We start from the raw sequence: 16,030 nt of genomic DNA on the forward strand, positions 1-16,030 counted from the left end.
TAGTCAGCGGAAGACAGTATGCTTTGGTTGGGGTAGTAATCAACCTTCTTATAACCTCTACAACATCATCAAACTGTCTAGTTCTCTCGAGAACTATTCAATAATGGGGATCGGAATTGCTATCAAGAGAGAATGATTGGCATGATGTCCCTCGTGCACCTACTTCTTCCACCATATCTCTCTTAATCTTACGGAAAAAAACAGATCAGCATCACTTCCTGACAACGGAAAACATTCCAATGTACTGAATCAAATGAGTTCCCTATGAACGTCAACGGAACACTTCAAGAAGTATACTTACCTCAACCACCTGCGGTGCCTTCATTTGTTCCACCAAATGATTTCCTTGTATCCCTTTACTCGTAAATAATAGCAGATTATTTGATCTCATTGTATAAGTAAACTCGATAACTTGTATAAAAGCAAACAAGGCCATTGCAATGATTTCAGCAGATAGTGAGTGATCCTTCCTCTGTCTAAATGTCAAAGAGGCGCGAGTTGTAAAGAAAATGTACGTGAAAACATATGTCGTAAGGATGATAGATGCTTAGAAGGAAGAGTATGCAGTCCAAACAATAGGTTGATGGCTGAGGCACCACGAGCATACGAGCAATGTGGGACTTGACAAAGCTGGGATCGCGCAGTACCAAAATGTTCCAAGCTTAACAAACACAACTGAATCTCAAGAGTAACTAGGCAGAGAGCCATGTGAGTTTTTCAAACACCAAGTCATCTCCGAGCTGATCCTTTAAACCCCGCTGGAAGACTAATTATTTGAATGTGGCGGAGGAAAAACTACACGATTATACATGATTAAAATAACTTTTCATGTTTTATAGTAGATGTTTCACTTCTTCATATTTTAAACGTGCTTATTGAAAATCCTAACTCTCGACTCTGTCGCACGATAAAGATCCTTGCTTCATATCTAAATAATGTGCAATCACAAGGGAAATCAATTGCTTTAAAGCTTTTGGGGGTTTTGGTATTCTTCTTAAAGTTGGATCTTTTTATGAAAATCTTGAACAAACACAGCTGAAATTGCTTCCAGGCAAAATGAGCTTACAGTCCATTTGAATGGTTGGTACGTATTATTTTATAATGTATCGTATTATATTGTATTATGGTGTATGCACCATACCATATTATTTTAATGAATACGATACTTTAACTTGGTTGTAATATTTTCCGTTATTACATGATATCACACGTCAACAATGGATAAACCTACAAGAAAAATAGCTTATTGGAGTAAAGCTATTATAAGAAGGTAAGTCAAAGATAAAATATAATTACGAGTTAACAAACAAAAACAAAATTAAAAAAAATGTAATAACACGATTACATCAAATTAATTGTTATATCAAAATAAATATTATATTTAAATTAACAATAGAGCGAGTAACCGTAACAACATTACATAATAAAGTTATTTTGAACTTTTTCTCTTGCATATTTACATAGGAAGACAAGTTTGTGTGCAAAAATGGGTAGCGATAGGAAGAGGAAGGAGGAGAAGATGAAGCATAAGAGAAATTCGCCGTCTTCTCCGCAAGGTAAATTTTTCACTTTTCTTCATCTCTACCAAATTGATAATTTTGCAAATTTATGTTCATATATATATGTGTGTTTGTGCTTTATATAGCAGATGAAGGGAGAAGCAAAAGGCAGAAGATCAAAGGAGATGAAGAAACTAGTAAAGACAAATCTAGAAAGGAGAAACACAAATCTCATAAATCGAAACGGCGTTCTAATGAAGGTAAAGTTGAGAAATTTACTGATTTTTAGTATGAAAATCTAGGGATTTTGTAAATCAATTGGTATTTTGAGTATTAAGGATTTGGGTGTTATTACTGTTGGTAGGGTTTGGTTTGATTAATTAGTGTAGTGAGTTTGAAAATGAATTGAGAAGTATTTTGCTGCTCACAGAGACCTTTTGTTCTTCTTTGTTTCACTTTGGTTAATTTTTACATGTGGGTTAGAAGATTTTGTCATTCGTTAACAAACTAAGCGAGAAATTACGGGGCAACCATATACTCTAAAGGAAAAAGAAACAAAAAGGTAACTTCTTGCAAGTAGCTTTACTGGTATTATGTAGGATTTTTGTTTTGTCCCCTAGTTCTATAGGGTGGTGGTTAGACTATCTGTGGCTATGTTATATGGGGGCGGAGTGTTGGTTGATCAAAAACTCTTATGAGCATATCTGATGAGATAAGAGTAGGAATAAAGGGACAAGGTGGGAGTGAACCCCGTGGTGGATAAGATGCGGGAAGTGAGGCTGACGGTTCGTACATGTGGAGGAGATGTGTAGATGTCCTAGTAAGGAGGTGTGAGAGGTTTGCCTTAGTGGGCTTGAGGAGGGGTAGAGGTTGGCCAAAGAAGTATTGGGGTGAGTTGATTAGCAGGATATGGCGCAAGTTTAGCTCACCGAGGACATGCCCCTTGATATGAGGGTGTGGAGGTCGAGAATTAGAGTAGAAGACTATTAGGTAGTCGGACACATTATTTCTTTTCCTTTCTCTGAGTATTAGTATTATTCTTGTTTCTTATTATCTTCAGATTTCTGTAACTACATGTTGTTTCTTTAGTCTCAATTATCTTATTATCTTGTTGTTGTTTCTGCAACTTTTTATCGTTCGTCAAGGTATATTAGAAACAAACTTTCTATCAAGGTAAGGGTAAGGTTTGCATACACTCTACCCTCTCTAGACCCCATGTGTGGGATTACACTAGGTTTGTTGTTGTTGTTGTACGCGAAAATTGTTAGGGGTAATGCAGGATTATTTTGTCTCGCATTTGGTTATGAGTGTTAATTAGTCCCAAGAACCATTCTGTACTGAATAGGCAGGGATTAGCTAGACCATATAAAAGGTGGGATAAGCTAATCCCATGGGATATCTTGTTTATACCATCCCAGTAACCAAACGACTCTGTGGAGTTCTGTTTGCTTTGGAAATGATGGGTACTTCCTAAGCCTTCTTCTTGGAAACCAAGTTCTTTGTTCCGATATATGATAGGATATCTTATACTACTAATAACTGAAAAGGTCTTTGATTTTTGTGCTCATTTTCTTCAAATAGAGATTGGGTCCCTGCAGTATTGTGATGGAGAGACTAATAGACCCAGCGATAGAGTTATGATTTTGTCCCTGAAATCTCATAGATTTCAGGCAATCTCTTCCAATTAAGACAAGTATCTAAGGCTGGAACACTGATTCTACTTAATATTACTAACCTCTGTTCTTCGTATTGTTAGGTCTCCCTTCATTGTTTAGTTTCACTCATGGTGATGTCGCGGATAACTTTATAGATCTATTTTATATGATTATTATAACAAGTGTGGATATCTGATTTTATGTTATTATGTATGTTTCTACATAGGGACATGTGTAACCTTAAATTGAATGGTTTCCCTATATGTTACTGGTTTGGTGCTTGAAGCTATGTTAGACACACTGACTCACTGGTATTGCTTCAGATAGGGAGTCGGGGGAAAAGCACAAAAGCAAGAGTCACAAACATAAGGATAAGTTGGTAAGTGCTTCTAGTTTTACACCTACGTCTTCTTCTTTTTAATTTCAAAAAGAGGTTTCTCAAGCTAATCCATTTACTGCCGATAAACCTCCAAGTAGTTTGTCCTCTTCCTCACTTGATTACTCTGTATTATATGTTGTGGAAGAAATATTTGTTCTCTGCTCATGTCGTTATTATACTTTGCGCTAATTTGTAGCTGTATGCAATTAGTGTTGGTTTAAGTTGGTGCTGAATTAGGTTGCTGCTTATTTTGCTTGAATTTATAGTTAGATCTAGTTTTCTGTCTGGTTTGAGCTTTCAGCTAACCTATGTTCGTTCTTGTAGCGAATCTTCATTAAAAGCGTTACAGGTCGATGCTTCAAAGTATGTCGTGTAAAGAAGACTTAATGTTTCATTTTCTTCAGTCGTGATATCTGAAATCTTGGTTGGGCCGTGGATGTTTTTGATTGAAAATAGATAATCCATGTGATATACAAAGTTATTCATATATCATATATATATATATATGGAGGAATCATGCGGTTAAAACTTAAAAACCTATTGATGACTGTTGTGGTGCAATCAGACTGGCTCAGGTTCACAGTAAGGTGATATTGTTGTATGTTGAATGTCATCCACTCTAACGGAGCTCGAAATGCTTGAAAATTTATTGGACTCTGTGCATTTAGCAGTAACGTAACTATTTCCCCTCGCGTTCCTTCTCCTGACTTACTTTATGAAAACAAGTAGGATATCCATTTCCATGTTTGATCTTTTATATGGTTTTGCTGTAACATCTTTCACAGAAAATCAAGTTTGAAGAACTATCAAAGGATGATTATTTCTCTAAGAACAATGAATTTGCTACCTGGCTGAAAGATAAGAAGAAATTGTTCTTCTCAGATCTTTCTTCTGAGGCTGCTCGTGATTTATTTTCCGACTTTGTCAAAGAATGGAACAAGGGAAAGCTTGACATCCAATACTACGAAGGAATCACAACAGCACCACGGTCATCCCATGCTTGGAACATAAAAAAGTAGCGGAATTCCATGTCTCTCTTCTACTTAAATAGCAGTAGCAGTGACTCTATCCCAGCTGTTCCATGGTTACGCGTTAGGCACCTTTTCTTATTCTTTGGTAAAATCGTCGTCTTTCTGTTGTAACAACTACTTTGATCTAGCATAGATGAGGTTTATGTTATGTCAAATACTTTGGCTAGCATCGCTTTCAGTGTGAAATTTTGCTGCTTGTTTGATTTTGAATGCATAGAAGCCTTTTCGTTCCATCTGTTGTTTTATAACATGGACAGTTCATTCAAATTTGGCCTCAGAGACTAAGTTGATGTGTCTAAAACGTAATGTGCACTCCGATTATGAGAGTGCACGTTTAGGCACGTCAACTTAATCTCAACTAGCAACTAAACACTTTAACTCGTCCTCATTGTGTTCAGATATGCCAACATTTGTATCAAAACGAAAAAAGGAGGGATAACGTATATAGGAACTTAGGAAGTATATACAATATACGCTTCAACAACGTTCCAATACATGCCATATTTTGGGTTGTTTTTAAAAATACATTCAAGAATTGAGATATGGAAAAATCTCAAACTAGAATTCATAAAGTTCAAATCTTAAATCCGCTATCAGCAATTCAGCGTTGTCTAATTACAAAAGAATTTTTCTCTACTTATGCTTCTTCACTAGAGTTGCCTATATTGGTAATAGGACCTTTAAACCAATGCCTAGCACTGAAGATCCATGAAGAAACAACAAGAATGACAAGGCCAACAACCGCGACTGGAGTATAGTTGAGAGTTTGATCTGTAATAGGGTAGGCAACAGGCAAAGAGAAGAGCACAGAGATGAGCGCGACCCAAAATACTGCAACCCAACCTACAATGATCCCGTAGCTTCCCAAGTTGAAAGGACCTGGAGTGAAGGATTTTCGAGCTAGAGTCACTCGAAACAGGATTGGCAAGGCATAAGCAATGTAAAGCCCGATTGTCGCTATAGATGTCATGGCTTGAAATGCTACCAAGCTTCCAAGAGACTATAGTTAAAATAGACGAAAAAAGAGTGTATTAGTAACTGGAAGGGCGCGAAACAAGCAGATTGATGAATCAAGAAAGCATATTAAGTAATAGGCATGCTGACAAGTAGGCACTCTAACTTTGAGAGTGCACATTTAGACATCTCAATTTGGTTTCAGCTGACAACTTAACACTCCAACTCATCCCCATTGTGTTACGTTGACACTTGACACTGACGTGACACAATGGAGCCGAGTTGAGGGGTTTAATTGTGCATACTCAAACTTAGAGTGTTTACTTGCCAGCCAAGACCAAGTTTGAGCATCTGTTTATATATGTATTATGCCTAGGTAATAAGTAGAGTAATTTTCTGATATGAATCGTATGTTCTTATTTTGCTCAGATTTTTTTAAGGGTATTGTCGGTGTAGGGGAGGTTTAATGTGGTCTTTCAAGATGCAAAAGTATGAACTTTGTACCGTCAATGCCATGCAAAATGCTATAAAAGCTGACGTCCAGACTGCATTTAGCGGAACCTCATGCTTGTTTACTTTATGCCAGAACGACGAATATGGCATTGCTCCATCTCTGGAGAATGCATAAGCCATCCTGCAAAGATATTTTCCATCAGTGGCTCTTCTAAAGAATCTTGAGTTATAGAAGGAGAATTTCCGATCAAGTATATTTACCTCGAGTTGCTAGTTAATGAGCTCATACCACAAAAGAATACGGCAACAGCAATAACACTTAAGCAAACAATTCCACCAACACCACTGCCATATCTACTCTTGAATACGTCATAAAAGATTTGAGCAATAGCATAGCCACCAGAATCATTGTTTTTATCTAACAGATGTGGGATATCTGTAACTGCAAAGGTTATACCAAGTATGTAAGCCCAGCCAGCAAGAATTGATATGCCAATAGCACTTACAATTCCTTTTGGTCCATTCTTATCTGCATCTTTGGTTTCTTCCGTCTGCAAAACAGCGTCAGTGGATAAGAACAAAATAAAAAATTTACTTACAATCACTTTGAACGAGATGTTCCTAGTTTCACTAGGCCTAATGGAGGAGGAAATTAAGTTTCAAGTAGCATTCAGTTGAGTTGCTGCTATATGTAATCCGCTCCTGATGTTCAAAGACAAGGAAAGTTCATTTTGTATTCTCAGATATCTGAGCCTCGTCTCGTTACAAATCCATAACTTAACACTGTCACAGTAGTTTAAAAGGAACAGTATTTTTCATCACTTCTTGTGGAATTTGAAGGGCCTCTGTAATTAATAATTTTAAAAGAGTAACCAGCAAAATGAGTTCACACCATGGCTCCAGTCGACATACTTTAGAAAATAAAGGAAAACAATTAGTATTGCAGAGGAAAAGTATGCAGAACTCACCATATGGGCAGAAGCGTCATAACCTGTCAATGTATACTGGCTCATGAGAAGTCCGAGGACGAAGATGTAGAGTTTATTGTTGATTCCATCCTCATTGACAGTGTTGAAGTTAGTAAACACAAATTTAGCGCTAGCTCTTTCTGTTGCAACCATTGGGATCAAAATCATAAGAAGAAAGACACCTGTAATCATTAATTCAGAGCTGAGCGAACGCGTAATTCCATAATTATGAGGTCGAATAGACAAAGGTTTACTCCAATGTACCTAAAACATTCCATGCAGCGGCTAGTTGTCCAATGAAGGACAGCCATGAAATCGGAAGACTGTTTAATAAAGCATGTAAAAGCAGAATTCCAGCGTGAAGGGCGATAACCACATATTTGGAGGCCTGATATCCGCCACCATTTAATCCACCAGTGCTAAGAAGAATTATTACCTGAACTAACTGAGCCAATGAATAATCTACACTTGTTGTGACAGCCCACTGCAATCAGATTTTCCGTTTTGGATTAGAGTTGTTTTATATGGTGAATCAGCTAAGCCCAATTAGACACTAAAACTGTGAATGGTAATACGAGTAATTCTTCACGATACCTGACCAACAATGTTGAACCTGCAATACAAAAAGGAAAGAAATTTTACTGAGAAAGAAGCAATATGAATGTAGAAACCATCAGTTTTGTCAAAAAGTAACTTATGACAGCTGAATGTTGCACAATTGACGGAGGCATGAGCTACCAGAAGATAGTTCAATAATTTCATATTCTGCTAAATCTAATGTTGAAAGTCAGTAGATGATAAAAGGTACCAAGTAAAGAATTAAAAAGCGGTCAGCATCCCATAGAGTTCAATATTTTCATTTTTTTGTGTGTGTTTCCTCCTATTTTACCTTCTCTTTGTTTGCTCTACCCAATGAATATATTACTTCTAAGGAACTTAATGTCTAGCAGCGTTGAACTTAAACTCGCACATACAGTTAAGGAACTCATTGACAATGTAGGTCGTCCTAGCGCAGCTGCAATTTTTCAGGAACAATCATTCTGACTGTCAAAAGTCAAAACCATATTCTGATTGTGCATTTCTCACACTACGAATTGCGGAAGAACAGTCTTTTGCGGAAATCAAGCCATAACTATGGATCGAGTTATTGTCTCCAAAATGCACTGTTGGTTAAGCAAATCAGCATCAACCAGATATGCCTAAAACCCAAACTAGTAGGGGTCAAAAACATGAATCATCTATGTATTCGGCTCCATCTGGGCCTATTTCATTTCAATTCATAGAGGATTCATTACTACGGGGATTTCTCATAATTTGAGTATTTAATATTGACCGTCAACCTACTGTAAGTCTGTAATGCTCCTCCTTTATCCGCACTAGGACCAGTTATGTGGAGCTTACATACAAGTTCACATACTTGTAAGATTAATAAAATCATGCTAATGCAAAAAGCTTGACAATCAATATGAAAAGTTAATCCAGGCTAACATACCACCAAGTAAGGGTGGAATGTCAGTCCCGTTCTTGAATTTTTCTCTTTGATATCTGAGACCCTGGGGACCAGTCGCACACAGACTGCTGATTGATTAACACAAGAATACTTGTAAGGAAGTGAAACTAGTTAGAACTCAGAAACTGTCTTTCCTAGAATCCAGAACTCATAAACCCAAAGTCCTAACTTGGCCTTGACTGTTCCAAAATACTACAAACTCCAAATATTACAAACTAACCCAATAGAAACTTTGAGGGAGTTCTTGTATTTATAATAAATGACTTCTCTAAAAATTCATTCTTTTCACAAACAGATGATATGACTGTTCCTAGGGGCAGAGCTACAAGCCGGTCTACCAGTTCCGCAGAATCCAATACCTTCGATCTAGATCCTATAATTGTGTAAAAAATCCACTTGATATATAAATAACTTATTCAGAACTCGGTCAACTGTCTTTCCTATAATTCAAAACTCATAAACTCAAAATCTAACTCCTCCTCTAACTATTCCAAAATACTACAAACTCTAAACGTCACAAACTAACTAAATAGAAACAATGTGAAGACTAAACAAGAAAAGCAAAAAATTACCAGGCAGTGATCCAAGAAGCAAAACGTGCCCCATTTGGACCAGCAAACTTAGCACTCCAATAACAAAATTCAGACCTCACAAACTCAAAATCCTAACTACCCCTCAGACTATTCCAAAATACTATAAAGAACCAAACATCACAAACTAACTCAACAGAAACAATTTAAAGACTAAACAAGAAAAGCAAAAAAAAAAAGTCAAGCCAGTGATTAAAGAAGCAAAAGGTGCCCCCACTTGGGCCAGCAAGCTTAGCATTCCAATAATAGAGTTCACAACTCAGAAACACAAAATCCTAACTACTCCAAAATACTATAAACTCCAAACATCACAAACCAACTCAGACAGAAACAATGCAAAGACTAAACAAGAAAGCAAAAAAAATTACCAGCCAGTGATCCAAGAAGCAAAAGGTGCCCAGCTTGGACCAGCAAGCTTAGCACTCCAATAATAAAGACCCCCAGAAGTTGGATAAGAAGAACAAATCTCAGCCATTGACATTCCAACAAACAGTGTAAATGCGCCAGCAATTAGCCACCCATAAACATAAGAAACAGGCCCACCAAAATTCAAACCAGTACCCATCAATGTATTCAAACCAGTAAGCACTGATACAACAGAAAACGAAAACGCAAAATTCGACAACACCCTGCAATAAAACAAAACCCCAACAACCCAAAAAAACCCAATAAGCAAATAATCAAAAAAATCAAAAAAGATTGAATTTTTTTTATTTTTTTCAAGAAATTATGAAATGGGTATTTACGAAAGGTCTCTTTTCAGTTCTTGTTTGTATCCTAGTTCATGTAGCCTTGCATGGCCTGAATCAACTTCTTCTCCATAACCCATCCTTGATTTTTTCTCCTCTGCAACTTTGCCTTCTTCAAAATCCCTTTTGGCTGACTTTCAACAAAGATTTTGGATTCACATAGAAAAATCTGAACTTTCTGCTAAAAAAATGATTGTTTATTTGTGTTTTTTGGTGGTGTTTTAATGGAGTTTTGTGGAGTGAAAAGAGCAGAGTATGGTTAATGAAAGAAATTGGAAGGTAGTGTGAATTAATAGGCAAAAATTTGAACTTTTGAAGGCCATATGTTGACAGATAAAGAGTCAATAGAGACACATGGGAACTGTATTATTATGTTAATAGTAATAAAAAGCTCATAATTGCATATGCAAATTGAAAGATTAGAAAAAATCTGAATTATTGGAAGTTGGTATTTTATAGTATTAAAATATGATTGAATATTCTTTCGAGTCGTAGTTGTCTCTAGGTGATTTATAAGTTACGAGTTTAAATAATAGAAGTAGTTATTAATATTTGTAGTAGTTATCTATATTATACCCTTTGAACTATGGTGCTTGGCGTAATCGTCTGTCTCACGTCCCTTGAAATATGATCCGTCATGAAACGTTATCATCACACTCTTTAAGGTTTGATTTTTTTCCGAATTTACTAATATGAAATGTTTTGTGGATCAGATTATTTTTTTTTTTCGTAAGAGAATGCCGCTATTGATGCAAGATAGGAGAGAGGAGAGAGTTATTTGGACCTATTTTTTAAATCAATCTCAGTGTCTTTATTAGTGAGTTGTAAGGAATTATAAATTTCGAATTATACTATAATACAACTTAATTCTTATTATGAAAAATGAGTTCAACACAAGACAAGACAAGACAATTTGCTCGGTTATCCCGTAGCGCAAAATCTAAGAGGAGAGATTCTATACATAACTTATCACAAATGATATTTCTATTATATGTATTATATTTTTCATAAGATATCAACAAAAAAAATAGAATACATATATTTATAAATAAAATATATGTAATTTTTGTAAGATAATTCTTCGTAGAATATCATTTTATGTATATTTTTAAATATATCATAATATCCATGTGATTATAAGAATATTGAAACACCTTATCAACATACATAACTATGAATCTTTTTAAAATAATGCAAAAAGATACCAATGATATTAAAATTCAGAATTGGAGGTTGTTGGCATGTGGAAAAGTCAAGAGGGACGGCTATTTCGAAATATTATTTTATTCAATAACACGTGTAAAATAAATATTTAAATATATGCTTTTTATAATAATAAAATCAAATCAAATTGATACATTACATATGTTTCTCCTTATAATCATAATTTTTAAAAGATAAATCAAATCAAATTGATACACTATAGTTATTTCTCCTTTCTTATTTTTTTGAAAAAGGCATAAATTTTTTTTTAAACTTATCTCAAAAAATTAGTTATATATTTAAATTATCATCGTAATATATTATATACATTTATTATTCAAAAGCAGTTGATCTTGCCCTCTAAATTTATGCATACTTGAAAAATTAGTTATATATTTAAATTATCATCGTGATATATTATATACATTTACTATTCAAAAGCGGATGATCTTGCCATCTAAATTTATGCATACTCGAAAAATTAGTTATATATTTAAATTATCATCGTGATATATTATATACATTTACTATTCAAAAGCGGATGATCTTGCCATCTAAATTTATGCATACTCGAAAAATTAGTTAAATATTTAAATTATCATCATGATATATTATATACATTTATTATTCAAAAGCGGATGACCTTGCCCTCTAAATTTATGCATATAATTGATTTTTTGAAACAAATTCAAAAGAAAATTTATGTTTTTCAACGTATATATGTTGATATTTGTTATATTTTGTGCTTTGTACTATTTATTTTTCTATGAACGTTATATAATATTTCTCTTGGAGTATATATCAACTAATTAATATCATAATCATCATATTGATATATATCACAATTCTGTTTATTTTAGTTAAAGAAAATCCAACTTTAGTACTCCTAAGATTTATTACAATAAAGTCAATATTTTATATCATTCTCTTTTTGGCTAAACCCCAAAAGAAGTACTAATGGTACCATGTGTTAGATATTTTTTAAAAAAAATGAATGAATAAACCACAAAAAATACATGTATTTTAATGTCAAAAAAAAAGTAGTTCTTTTTGACATGTTAGTGATATTTTTTTTATCTTCTCATATTTCAAAAGGGAGAAGTGTTTCGTAATAAGATTTTTTTTAATATATTCATACTTCGAATTCGAAATTACTAAGTTGATCGAATTAACATTCTCAGTGGATTGGACAATGATACGAACACAAAAGTGTACAATTTCATCTCCTTTTCACACATTGTATCAACAAATTCAAGTGATTGGACAATGATCTAAACACAAAAGTAGACAGTTTCGTCTCATTTTCACATGGTGAGACTAATAACACCTCGAAAGAAAAAAAAAGTCAAAAAAAAAATTTTTTAAAAATATCTATCATTCAAACATATCTACGTTAATCTATTTATTTGGTCCTTACACGATTTTTATATCACAAAAAAAACATGAGCAATCAATTAAATATCAAAGTATATATCAAACAACTACTTAACTTAAAATGACATTATATTGTTTACTTTAAAAGTCATTATCATACAAAATGTGAAAAGCTATTAATTGTCGATTCTACATTATTATAACTATTTGGAATTATATGCATATGTGTGTGCGTTTTATGATATTATATTAGTAAACCTGTCCTCTAGGACACATCTTTAAGGTGAGACAATAACTAATTTAAAATATGTTATCAAATGGCAAAAATTATTTATTTAGATAAATAATTACTTTTGAATTGAAAAATAGTCATTGTCGTAAGGTTTTAAATTTAATATATAAAACTTCATGATGATTCAATTACAAGATTGTGAAGTGATTCATAGCTCGCGTTATCGCTATTTTGTAAACTGTCTCAATTACCCAAATAATACATATTTGCACTATATACGAAGACATTAAGATCAATATATATAATCGCTCTTTTTTTAAGAAAAAAAATCTATAATTTGATTAAACTCAAAAATTTTACCAAGAATAGAGACCTTAACACACACACCCACAACAGACAACCCTAATAGTCCACCAGCTCAAAAATCAAAGCATCAGGATTAGAAAAACAAAAATAAGTACAACAAAATAGCAAGATATACAAAGCAAATAAGACAACAAATAGAAGTAAAAAATGAGATACAACACGAATATCAAATAATACTATTGTAGACATTGAAATTTTGTGAGACTCTACAAGATACGTTCAATTTTAATTGGACTCTACAAGATGTGTTCAACTTTCAAATAAGGTACTTAGAAGGTACTCAACCCTAAACAGTTAGTTCATGCCTATATAAAAGGTAGTATATTCCCTTTACAAGGCATCTCGAATATTACGCAAATTCATGGAATATTCCTAAGGAGATCAAATTTAAATTACCTTAGTTCGAGAAATACGACACAAACAACCCTCAAATAATGAATAAATATCTTATGAAAGAAGAATCATAAGATGTTTATCAATAAAGTTATGTTTTCGTTATATTTTATTTATGATTGCAGTTTATTTTCTATCACTTTAAAATTTATCGAAATGACTATTATAAACAATGAGAAGATGAGACAAAACCCTTCCTCTCCCATGTGAAAATACGACAAACTACCTACTACCCTTCTACCCTCCCTCGACCTCCGCACCTTCCTATCTTCTCGAACATATTACTAAAAAATATGAAAAATCACAAAATGTTAAATTTAACATTTAACTAGAGAGGAAAAGGAAATGGGCCTTACCAGCCAGTAATCCAAGCAGCAAATGGGCCAATCTTGTTTCCAGCCAATTTAGCACTCCAATAATAAAGCCCAGCAGAAGTTGGATAAGCAGAACATATTTCAGCCATAGAAAGGCCCACAATAAGTGTCATTAATCCAATTATGGGCCATCCACAAACAATAGTAACAGGCCCACCAAAAGTTAGGGCCTGGTTATACAATGTTGATATACCAGTAAGAACTGATACAATGCAAAATGTCAAAGAAAAGTTTGAAATGAGCCTGTTCATAAAGCCCAAAAAACAACAAGTTAGGATCTTTACACGAATAGTCAGTCAGACTGCACATAAAAGGTCATTCATAGTTCATCCGAATTCAGAAGCTTCGGTTCAAACCTTGTATATAGATCTTGAACCCATTTATTATTTTGAAATAGGGTGTGTTTGAACTCAAACTCATAGTATTCAAAATATTGGATCTACTAATTGTGCCTATATAACGACAATTGTAATTATACAAAATAGGATTTAGAGACAGTAGAGTGTATGCAAATTTTATAACTAGCTTAGAGGTAGAGAGATTGTTTCTGATGGACTTTTGACCAAAAAAAAAGATATAGTCTAAGGTAATATAGGGAAAGAAATAATCGAAATGAAGACAATCATCACAAAGTACTATAAACAATCCGTTGAATCATCCTAAACAATAGTCATAACAAGATACAACGACAATCGAAGTGTGAAAAAACCCCCCAAAATAACCAAACTCAAAGAACAAGAAACTATAAGAGTAAGTGGGACACCACTAAACTATCTAGAAACATCATGTCCTCGATAAATCAAATAGATGAACGAAAAATAAAGAAAGAACGACTTACGTAAGACCACGATAGAGTTCTTGCTTGTAACCCAATTCTCTAAGTCTAGAATCATCATTTGAAGAACTAATTTTGTTTTCATTTTCACCAAGGAGATGATAAGAACCAGTTGAGGATTCTGCTTCCATATAATTTGTCATATTTTGCTTTGATTAGTTGGTTGGACCAAGTAATACAAAGAAGTAATAAGAAGTGAAAAGGACAGAAAGCAAAGTCCCCACTAAAAATAATACTAATATGTTTGCTTTATATATATAAAGAAAAATGTATATATTTTTCTATGTTTGTTATGACTTTTTTTATGAATATAAATGCCCCACCTAAGTCCTAACTGTCATAAAAGACCTAACAAAAGCATGGGTAACATTAAATAAACTTTGGGAGCTAGAGCCACCACAAATAATGAATCTTGTTGTATGCAGAGACCGTGTTGTATGCAGAGACCGAGTCAAGGTTACGAGGTTGGAGGTTCTAAACCAAGTCAAGATTAGGAGGTTGGAGGTTCTAAATCAATTTTCTTTGGGATTCAAGAATTAATATACATATATTTATTTAATTTTCTAATACAAATATAAAATCTATGAATAAGCTAGTGGATTCGTCTGAATTCATGAACCTCGCCTAGCTCCGCTTTTGGTCATACGCGGTTTGGATTTTGTTAGAAATAATTTTTACCTTTTAAAAGATGGTATATTGAAAATTAGAAAAATGTTTTTTCTTGCGTGAGTAGAGCCACAAAAAAAAAATTTGTTTATAAAGAAACTTTTATTTTCTAAAAGAATATAGAATATAATAAATTGAAAATTGAAAAGAATCTAAACGCACGTGAATTTTCACAAAAAACAACACAATCTGGTCCAGCAATGGTATGAAGATGCCAAGTTGATTATTATATATTGACAAGGTGATTTGCTGTATAATGATTTTATAATTAAAAAAAATAAATTGATCTTATAGTATAAAAAAAAGTGTGAATCTCTGTGATGTGTGATTTGTATTCTTCTTTATATCAACTTCTCTCCATTTCAAAACTTGCAATTTTTTTATTCATAACTGTATCCCCTATTAAAGATTGTCATATAATATTTTATTGGATGTTTATGTTCATTAGAATGAAATGGACATTTATCAACAAAAAAATGAAAGATGAAAGGGTCACTACTCACTAGACAAATCAAATATTTTTTAAATCATTGAATAAGCAAAATTATTGGTTGTATATATTGATTACAACTAGGGGTAGTAAATATATAGATAGATTGATTAAGGCCGAAAAGAGTATTTCGTTTGAATATCATTTGATGAGTACAATAGGAGACTAGACTCTCGAGAGACCTTTTGAGTGTAACGTACGGTAGGAAGACTTTAGCTACATCTTAACTTACGCTACCATGAGATTTTAGCCATATCTCAATCCGAGTGAGGCGAGACGTGAAAACACCCGATCTCATTCCATATGTAC

At 33.6% G+C, this 16,030-nt stretch overlaps 2 protein-coding genes across 5 annotated transcripts; one reads left to right on the forward strand and one right to left on the reverse strand.

The window, feature by feature from the left end:
• The first annotated feature begins 1,399 nt into the window (after nucleotides 1–1,399).
• LOC101266939 (style cell-cycle inhibitor 1-B) lies at nucleotides 1,400–4,795 on the forward strand. Of its 2 annotated transcripts, none has more exons than XM_010322423.4 (4): nucleotides 1,400–1,556; nucleotides 1,646–1,759; nucleotides 3,478–3,533; nucleotides 4,319–4,795. In XM_010322423.4, exons 1-4 carry the CDS (start codon nucleotides 1,487–1,489, stop codon nucleotides 4,550–4,552), a joined length of 474 nt encoding a protein of 157 aa, XP_010320725.1. In that variant the 5' UTR covers nucleotides 1,400–1,486; the 3' UTR covers nucleotides 4,553–4,795. The 2 variants fall into 2 exon arrangements, with proteins under 2 accessions (XP_010320725.1, XP_004238884.1); XM_004238836.5 differs by having other exon boundaries at nucleotides 1,401–1,556; nucleotides 1,649–1,759.
• A 212-nt stretch (nucleotides 4,796–5,007) lies between these two features.
• Nucleotides 5,008–14,794, reverse strand: LOC101267235 (amino-acid permease BAT1 homolog). 3 transcript variants are annotated; one of them, XM_004238837.5, is made up of 8 exons: nucleotides 14,569–14,794; nucleotides 13,713–13,973; nucleotides 7,534–7,552; nucleotides 7,204–7,423; nucleotides 6,940–7,121; nucleotides 6,233–6,522; nucleotides 6,023–6,152; nucleotides 5,008–5,564 (listed from the first exon to the last, which is right to left on the reverse strand). In XM_004238837.5, the coding sequence occupies exons 1-8, from the start codon at nucleotides 14,706–14,708 to the stop codon at nucleotides 5,202–5,204; spliced, it is 1,605 nt and encodes a 534-aa protein (XP_004238885.1). In that variant the 5' UTR covers nucleotides 14,709–14,794; the 3' UTR covers nucleotides 5,008–5,201. The 3 variants fall into 3 exon arrangements, with proteins under 3 accessions (XP_004238885.1, XP_004238886.1, XP_025886826.1); XM_004238838.5 differs by lacking the exons at nucleotides 13,713–13,973; nucleotides 14,569–14,794 and adding exons at nucleotides 9,408–9,668; nucleotides 9,786–10,209; XM_026031041.2 differs by lacking the exons at nucleotides 13,713–13,973; nucleotides 14,569–14,794 and adding an exon at nucleotides 9,786–10,052.
• Between the last annotated feature and the right edge of the window lie 1,236 nt (nucleotides 14,795–16,030).

The sequence above is a fragment of the Solanum lycopersicum genome, chromosome 5 (genome assembly GCF_036512215.1).
Source record: "Solanum lycopersicum chromosome 5, SLM_r2.1".
Classification (NCBI taxonomy): domain Eukaryota; kingdom Viridiplantae; phylum Streptophyta; class Magnoliopsida; order Solanales; family Solanaceae; genus Solanum; species Solanum lycopersicum.